General features: G+C 50.0%; 1 protein-coding gene across 1 annotated transcript in view; it reads left to right on the forward strand.

Annotated features, from left to right (window-relative positions):
- Positions 1–8,500, forward strand: part of LOC120019391 (gephyrin-like) — a 68,864-nt gene extending 60,364 nt beyond the window's left edge. Inside the window, exons 8-9 of the mRNA XM_038962679.1 lie at positions 1,208–1,342; positions 8,483–8,500. Of these exons, the coding sequence (XP_038818607.1) occupies positions 1,208–1,342; positions 8,483–8,500 (153 nt within the window). The remainder of the gene's footprint in view (positions 1–1,207; positions 1,343–8,482) is intronic.
- Positions 8,501–9,298: the final 798 nt, after the last annotated feature.

The raw sequence follows: 9,298 nt of genomic DNA on the forward strand, positions 1-9,298 counted from the left end.
CATTGGCATTTTCCACCCTCCTTGAGACATGGTTGTTATTGAATGCCTTACGCTGTGTGGTGAGCGTGGTTACTTTCTTAGTGTCCTTTCATTTCACAAAAAGCAGCTTGTTAGTCCTGATCCATCGTATGGTCCCCCTCTCCGCTGTCTTTGTCATGTCGTTTACCTTGGTCTTGGGGAAACTGATTCTCTTAGGACGAATGGTGCCACAAGCCCCCAAAAAAAAAAAGTTTTTCAAGAGGTCTATGAAAAGCATGGGACTAGTATAAAAATGGTCCACAAAGAGCTTGTACTCACTGCCAAGTAAGGGGAAGTCCATCAGCTGCATGACAGTCTTAACTAAGGCCCTTCCCATTGGGTGTGATCGCCTTGCCTTCATAGATGAAAAAGTTCCACGTGTAGGCAGGCTGAATCGGCACAAAGAGCTTGTAGCCCCATTTGGTCGGCTTATTATTCATATATTGCTTCAAGCCAATTGGAGCCTTTGAGGGAACCATGCACTCATCTATAGATAACATTTGAGCAGGTTGGAAGTAAGTTTTGCATGCCTCCACCATGTCATGATAAAGGGGATTGACTCTTGCAAGACGACCCTGCTTTTGCAGATACCATACTCATACCAGACTGAATTGAATAAAACATTTTTTTAAGTGTCCCCAAATATGGGGACTTTTGCATTGAAGAGGTTTTTAAGAGAACTACAGGATCTGTCTGTTTGGAAAGCATGTGGTATAATAAGGAACTGTATATTCCACCGCCATAATTATATTTGTTTTGTTTAGGCATAGGGTTTGAAATGAATAAAAGTTTGGTTTAGAAAGGAGGGTTAGGTTTAAAGTTTGTTACCACTGTCCGCCGTCATTCATTCTGCCAGTCAAATATGCACTGTCTATGTGACAATAAGGCACAAGATGCTGTGCTATAGTGCAGACAGTCAAAGTTAAAGGGATATCTGCAGTTGAAACGGTAACAGTCAGTTGCAGATTGCCCCTTTAAAGGGTGTTGTTAGCATGTTATCTATAGTACATATTCTGCAGTCAGTATCAGTGCTATTTTCTGAGCGTGCGTGTGTGTGTGTGTGTGTGTGTGTGTGTGTGTGTGTCTCTTTCTCGTGTTTGTGTGTGTGTGTGTGTGTGTGTGTGTGTGTGTGTGTGTGTGTGTGTGTGTGTGTGTGTGTGTGTGTGTGTGTGTGTGTGTGTTTGGGTAGATCCCAGACTCCATCATCTCCAGGGGTGTCCAGGTCCTCCCCAGAGACACAGGCTCTCTGAGCACCACGCCCTCTGAGTCGCCCCGCGCCCAGGCCACCTCGCGCCTCTCTACCGCCTCCTGCCCCACGCCCAAAGTAAGGCCACACACACACACACACACAGACAGCATTTCTCTGCAGCAGTGTTTTCTTCAGTGTTTATCATCACTGTGCTATGACAAACCAAAGGGTGTGCTTGTGTGTGGAGGAGCACCTGCTGTGGCTAGTATGGTAATGGTTGTGTGTGGAGGAGCACCTGCTCTGGCTAGTATGGTAATGGTTGTGTGTGGAGGAGCACCTGCTGTGGCTAGTATGGTAATGGTTGTGTGTGGAGGAGCACCTGCTGTGGCTAGTATGGTAATGGTTGTGTGTGGAGGAGCACCTGCTGTGGCTAGTATGGTAATGGTTGTGTGTGGAGGAGCACCTGCTCTGGCTAGTATGGTAATGGTTGTGTGTGGAGGAGCACCTGCTGTGGCTAGTATGGTAATGGTTGTGTGTGGAGGAGCACCTGCTCTGGCTAGTATGGTAATGGTTGTGTGTGGAGGAGCACCTGCTGTGGCTAGTATGGTAATGGTTGTGTGTGGTGGAGCACCTGCTGTGGCTAGTATGGTAATGGTTGTGTGTGGAGGAGCACCTGCTGTGGCTAGTATGGTAATGGTTGTGTGTGGAGGAGCACCTGCTCTGGCTAGTATGGTAATGGTTGTGTGTGGAGGAGCACCTGCTGTGGCTAGTATGGTAATGGTTGTGTGTGGAGGAGCACCTGCTGTGGCTAGTATGGTAATGGTTGTGTGTGGAGGAGCACCTGCTGTGGCTAGTATGGTAACGGTTGTGTGTGGTGGAGCACCTGCTGTGGCTAGTATGGTAACGGTTGTGTGTGGTGGAGCACCTGCTGTGGCTAGTATGGTAACGGTTGTGTGTGGTGGAGCACCTGCTGTGGCTAGTATGGTAACGGTTGTGTGTGGAGGAGCACCTGCTGTGGCTAGTATGGTACTGGTTGTGTGTGGAGGAGCACCTGCTGTGGCTAGTATGGTAACGGTTGTGTGTGGAGGAGCACCTGCTGTGGCTAGTATGGTAATGGTTGTGTGTGGAGGAGCACCTGCTGTGGCTAGTATGGTAATGGTTGTGTGTGGAGGAGCACCTGCTGTGGCTAGTATGGTAATGGTTGTGTGTGGAGGAGCACCTGCTGTGGCTAGTATGGTAATGGTTGTGTGTGGAGGAGCACCTGCTCTGGCTAGTATGGTAATGGTTGTGTGTGGAGGAGCACCTGCTCTGGCTAGTATGGTAATGGTTGTGTGTGGAGGAGCACCTGCTGTGGCTAGTATGGTAATGGTTGTGTGTGGAGGAGCACCTGCTGTGGCTAGTATGGTAATGGTTGTGTGTGGAGGAGCACCTGCTGTGGCTAGTATGGTAATGGTTGTGTGTGGAGGAGCACCTGCTCTGGCTAGTATGGTAATGGTTGTGTGTGGAGGAGCACCTGCTGTGGCTAGTATGGTAATGGTTGTGTGTGGAGGAGCACCTGCTCTGGCTAGTATGGTAATGGTTGTGTGTGGAGGAGCACCTGCTGTGGCTAGTATGGTAATGGTTGTGTGTGGAGGAGCACCTGCTGTGGCTAGTATGGTAATGGTTGTGTGTGGAGGAGCACCTGCTCTGGCTAGTATGGTAATGGTTGTGTGTGGAGGAGCACCTGCTGTGGCTAGTATGGTAATGGTTGTGTGTGGAGGAGCACCTGCTCTGGCTAGTATGGTAATGGTTGTGTGTGGAGGAGCACCTGCTGTGGCTAGTATGGTAATGGTTGTGTGTGGAGGAGCACCTGCTGTGGCTAGTATGGTAATGGTTGTGTGTGGAGGAGCACCTGCTGTGGCTAGTATGGTAATGGTTGTGTGTGGAGGAGCACCTGCTCTGGCTAGTATGGTAATGGTTGTGTGTGGAGGAGCACCTGCTGTGGCTAGTATGGTAATGGTTGTGTGTGGAGGAGCACCTGCTCTGGCTAGTATGGTAATGGTTGTGTGTGGAGGAGCACCTGCTGTGGCTAGTATGGTAATGGTTGTGTGTGGTGGAGCACCTGCTGTGGCTAGTATGGTAATGGTTGTGTGTGGAGGAGCACCTGCTGTGGCTAGTATGGTAATGGTTGTGTGTGGAGGAGCACCTGCTCTGGCTAGTATGGTAATGGTTGTGTGTGGAGGAGCACCTGCTGTGGCTAGTATGGTAATGGTTGTGTGTGGAGGAGCACCTGCTGTGGCTAGTATGGTAATGGTTGTGTGTGGAGGAGCACCTGCTGTGGCTAGTATGGTAACGGTTGTGTGTGGTGGAGCACCTGCTGTGGCTAGTATGGTAACGGTTGTGTGTGGTGGAGCACCTGCTGTGGCTAGTATGGTAACGGTTGTGTGTGGTGGAGCACCTGCTGTGGCTAGTATGGTAACGGTTGTGTGTGGAGGAGCACCTGCTGTGGCTAGTATGGTACTGGTTGTGTGTGGAGGAGCACCTGCTGTGGCTAGTATGGTAACGGTTGTGTGTGGAGGAGCACCTGCTGTGGCTAGTATGGTAATGGTTGTGTGTGGAGGAGCACCTGCTGTGGCTAGTATGGTAATGGTTGTGTGTGGAGGAGCACCTGCTGTGGCTAGTATGGTAATGGTTGTGTGTGGAGGAGCACCTGCTGTGGCTAGTATGGTAATGGTTGTGTGTGGAGGAGCACCTGCTCTGGCTAGTATGGTAATGGTTGTGTGTGGAGGAGCACCTGCTCTGGCTAGTATGGTAATGGTTGTGTGTGGAGGAGCACCTGCTGTGGCTAGTATGGTAATGGTTGTGTGTGGAGGAGCACCTGCTGTGGCTAGTATGGTAATGGTTGTGTGTGGAGGAGCACCTGCTGTGGCTAGTATGGTAATGGTTGTGTGTGGAGGAGCACCTGCTCTGGCTAGTATGGTAATGGTTGTGTGTGGAGGAGCACCTGCTGTGGCTAGTATGGTAATGGTTGTGTGTGGAGGAGCACCTGCTCTGGCTAGTATGGTAATGGTTGTGTGTGGAGGAGCACCTGCTGTGGCTAGTATGGTAATGGTTGTGTGTGGTGGAGCACCTGCTGTGGCTAGTATGGTAATGGTTGTGTGTGGAGGAGCACCTGCTGTGGCTAGTATGGTAATGGTTGTGTGTGGAGGAGCACCTGCTCTGGCTAGTATGGTAATGGTTGTGTGTGGAGGAGCACCTGCTGTGGCTAGTATGGTAATGGTTGTGTGTGGAGGAGCACCTGCTGTGGCTAGTATGGTAATGGTTGTGTGTGGAGGAGCACCTGCTGTGGCTAGTATGGTAACGGTTGTGTGTGGTGGAGCACCTGCTGTGGCTAGTATGGTAACGGTTGTGTGTGGTGGAGCACCTGCTGTGGCTAGTATGGTAACGGTTGTGTGTGGTGGAGCACCTGCTGTGGCTAGTATGGTAACGGTTGTGTGTGGAGGAGCACCTGCTGTGGCTAGTATGGTACTGGTTGTGTGTGGAGGAGCACCTGCTGTGGCTAGTATGGTAACGGTTGTGTGTGGAGGAGCACCTGCTGTGGCTAGTATGGTAATGGTTGTGTGTGGAGGAGCACCTGCTGTGGCTAGTATGGTAATGGTTGTGTGTGGAGGAGCACCTGCTGTGGCTAGTATGGTAATGGTTGTGTGTGGAGGAGCACCTGCTGTGGCTAGTATGGTAATGGTTGTGTGTGGAGGAGCACCTGCTGTGGCTAGTATGGTAACGGTTGTGTGTGGTGGAGCACCTGCTGTGGCTAGTATGGTAATGGTTGTGTGTGGAGGAGCACCTGCTGTGGCTAGTATGGTACTGGTTGTGTGTGGAGGAGCACCTGCTGTGGCTAGTATGGTAACGGTTGTGTGTGGAGGAGCACCTGCTGTGGCTAGTATGGTAATGGTTGTGTGTGGAGGAGCACGTGCTGTGGCTAGTATGGTAATGGTTGTGTGTGGAGGAGCACCTGCTGTGGCTAGTATGGTAATGGTTGTGTGTGGAGGAGCACCTGCTGTGGCTAGTATGGTAATGGTTGTGTGTGGAGGAGCACCTGCTCTGGCTAGTATGGTAATGGTTGTGTGTGGAGGAGCACCTGCTGTGGCTAGTATGGTAATGGTTGTGTGTGGAGGAGCACCTGCTGTGGCTAGTATGGTAACGGTTGTGTGTGGTGGAGCACCTGCTGTGGCTAGTATGGTAATGGTTGTGTGTGGAGGAGCACCTGCTGTGGCTAGTATGGTACTGGTTGTGTGTGGAGGAGCACCTGCTGTGGCTAGTATGGTAACGGTTGTGTGTGGAGGAGCACCTGCTGTGGCTAGTATGGTAATGGTTGTGTGTGGAGGAGCACCTGCTGTGGCTAGTATGGTAATGGTTGTGTGTGGAGGAGCACCTGCTGTGGCTAGTATGGTAATGGTTGTGTGTGGAGGAGCACCTGCTGTGGCTAGTATGGTAATGGTTGTGTGTGGAGGAGCACCTGCTGTGGCTAGTATGGTAACGGTTGTGTGTGGTGGAGCACCTGCTGTGGCTAGTATGGTAATGGTTGTGTGTGGAGGAGCACCTGCTGTGGCTAGTATGGTACTGGTTGTGTGTGGAGGAGCACCTGCTGTGGCTAGTATGGTAACGGTTGTGTGTGGAGGAGCACCTGCTGTGGCTAGTATGGTAATGGTTGTGTGTGGAGGAGCACCTGCTGTGGCTAGTATGGTAATGGTTGTGTGTGGAGGAGCACCTGCTGTGGCTAGTATGGTAATGGTTGTGTGTGGAGGAGCACCTGCTGTGGCTAGTATGGTAATGGTTGTGTGTGGAGGAGCACCTGCTGTGGCTAGTATGGTAACGGTTGTGTGTGGAGAAGCACCTGCTGTGGCTAGTATGGTAATGGTTGTGTGTGGTGGAGCACCTGCTGTGGCTAGTATGGTAATGGTTGTGTGTGGAGGAGCACCTGCTGTGGCTAGTATGGTAATGGTTGTGTGTGGAGGAGCACCTGCTGTGGCTAGTATGGTAATGGTTGTGTGTGGAGGAGCACCTGCTGTGGCTAGTATGGTAATGGTTGTGTGTGGAGGAGCACCTGCTGTGGCTAGTATGGTAATGGTTGTGTGTGGAGGAGCACCTGCTGTGGCTAGTATGGTAATGGTTGTGTGTGGAGGAGCACCTGCTGTGGCTAGTATGGTAATGGTTGTGTGTGGAGGAGCACCTGCTGTGGCTAGTATGGTAATGGTTGTGTGTGGAGGAGCATCTGCTGTGGCTAGTATGGTATCGGTTGTGTGTGGTGGAGCACCTGCTGTGGCTAGTATGGTAATGGTTGTGTGTGGTGGAGCACCTGCTGTGGCTAGTATGGTAACGGTTGTGTGTGGAGGAGCACCTGCTGTGGCTAGTATGGTAATGGTTGTGTGTGGAGGAGCACCTGCTGTGGCTAGTATGGTAATGGTTGTGTGTGGAGGAGCACCTGCTGTGGCTAGTATGGTAATGGTTGTGTGTGGAGGAGCACCTGCTGTGGCTAGTATGGTAATGGTTGTGTGTGGTGGAGCACCTGCTGTGGCTAGTATGGTAATGGTTGTGTGAGGTGGAGCACCTGCTGTGGCTAGTATGGTAATGGTTGTGTGAGGTGGAGCACCTGCTGTGGCTAGTATGGTAATGGTTGTGTGTGGAGGAGCACCTGCTGTGGCTAGTATGGTAATGGTTGTGTGTGGAGGAGCACCTGCTGTGGCTAGTATGGTAATGGTTGTGTGTGGAGGAGCACCTGCTGTGGCTAGTATGGTAATGGTTGTGTGTGGAGGAGCACCTGCTGTGGCTAGTATGGTAATGGTTGTGTGTGGAGGAGCACCTGCTGTGGCTAGTATGGTAATGGTTGTGTGTGGAGGAGCACCTGCTGTGGCTAGTATGGTAACGGTTGTGTGTTTTATGCTTGTTTGCGTGGGTCAAGTTGGTAATCCTTTGAATTTAAATATATTGAATAGACCCAGCACTACCACTAGCTCTCACACACACACACACACACACACACACACACACACACACACACACACACACACACACACACACACACACACACACACACACACACACACACACACACACACACACACACACAGAGAGAGACCCTTCACCATCCCCTGCCTAAGTTAACCCACTCCAGTCTCTCCTGCAGGTCTAACATTCAGAGATGCAGTCAGTCTGTCTCTCTCTCACCCTCTATTTCTCTCTATCTATCTATCTATCCAATCTCTCACCTCATCTGTCTTGTCTCCTGGGAAAGTGTCATGAGAATAGACCAGAGGTTTCTATGGGAATGGCTGAAGGAGAGCGACCCATATATACACTGAGTATACCAAACATTAGGAACGCACAGTGCAGCCTCAAATCGTCAGGGCATGGTCTCTACAAGGTGTTGAAAGAGTTTCCACAGGCATGCTGGCCAATGTTGACTCCAGTGTTTCAAAAAATGGTATCAAGTTGGCTGGATGACCTTTGGGTGGTGGACAATTCTAAATACACACTGGAAACTGTTGAGCGTGAAATGTCCAGCGAAGTTGCAGTTCTTGCCACAAACTGATGAGCCTGGCACCTACTACCATACCCGGTTAAAAAGCACTTCAATATTTTGTCTTGCCCATTCATCCTCTGAATGGCACACATGCACAATCCATGTCTCAATTGTCTCAAGGCTTAAAAGTCCTTTAACCCTGTCTTCTCCCCTTCATCTACACTGATTGAAGTGATTTTAACAGGTGACATCAATAAGGGATCATAGCTTTGACCTGGATTCACCTGGTCAGTCTGTCATGGAACGAGCAGGTGCCTTTAATGTTTGTTTTGTATACTCAGTGTGTATATACAGTGTACATAGATCTGTTACTGCAGCTTTACAGGTTCAGTCAGGCTGTTCAGGCGCCACGTAGGTCTTTTATGTACTGGTGTCTTAGAATGGTACACTGTGGAGACCTGAGGATGAATATACCGTGAGAAGTGACTCAATGGCTGTGTTTTGAATTTACAATGAATTTACAAAGTTTTGTTGGTGTCATAAGCAGATGCATACTTCATATTTAGAATCATCTCAGTTTTCATTGTTGCTATGTACAAAAGTTCCAAGAAGATTGACTCGACGTACTTACAGTAACTTGGGTTTTGTTGTTGATTCTATAGTATAGAGTCTTATTCTCTGTATGTAAGGATGTTGAGTCTAGAGAACACTGTGCTCCTATCCTCATATCTTCAGTGGTGTTATTGTATAACTTGTGTTCTATATGTTCTGTATAGCGGAAGTGTAAGGAGTAGCCATGGTGCTGCTGTCTCGATGTTACCACTGCAGTACGAGGCCTAGTACTCTACATCACTAAACTAAAGCCCTTTTGTTAATGACCCAGTTTGAGTTGCTGCCTCTCTGTCAGGAGCTTCTTTATCCCCCACATGAGTCAGCACGACTGTGTGTGTGTGTGTGTGTGTGTGTGTGTGTGTGTGTGTGTGTGTGTGTGTGTGTGTGTGTGTGTGTGTGTGTGTGTGTGTGTGTGTGTGTGTGTGTGTGTGTGTGTGTGTGTGTGTGTGTGTGTGTGTGCGCGTGTGTGCGCGGCGCCTCTCACCACATGTTCTCACAAGTCTTCATGTGAAGCGGAAATACCCTCTGCTGCTCTGCCTCCAGACCAAACACACACACACACATACATACACACACACACACACACACACACACACACACACACACACACACACACACACACACACACACACACACACACACACACACACACACACACACACACACACACACACACCAAAGGGAGAGGCACCCAGACTCACGGCTCCAATGTCCAAAGCTGTCTGTCTACACAGCCCAGGAGCAGTCAGACACACACACACAGACAGACACACAGAAACTGCCCACAGAAACACACACACACACACACACACAAACTTTTAATGCACACATGCACACACAAATAACACAACATGAAAATGAACACAGAGACACACTCATGGACAGACTGTCTCACTGCTACCAGGCACACTGCTACCAGGCACACTGCTACCAGGCACACACTGCTACCAGGCACACTGCTACCAGGCACACTGCTACCA

This window comes from Salvelinus namaycush, chromosome 24 (genome assembly GCF_016432855.1).
Source record: "Salvelinus namaycush isolate Seneca chromosome 24, SaNama_1.0, whole genome shotgun sequence".
Taxonomy (NCBI): domain Eukaryota; kingdom Metazoa; phylum Chordata; class Actinopteri; order Salmoniformes; family Salmonidae; genus Salvelinus; species Salvelinus namaycush.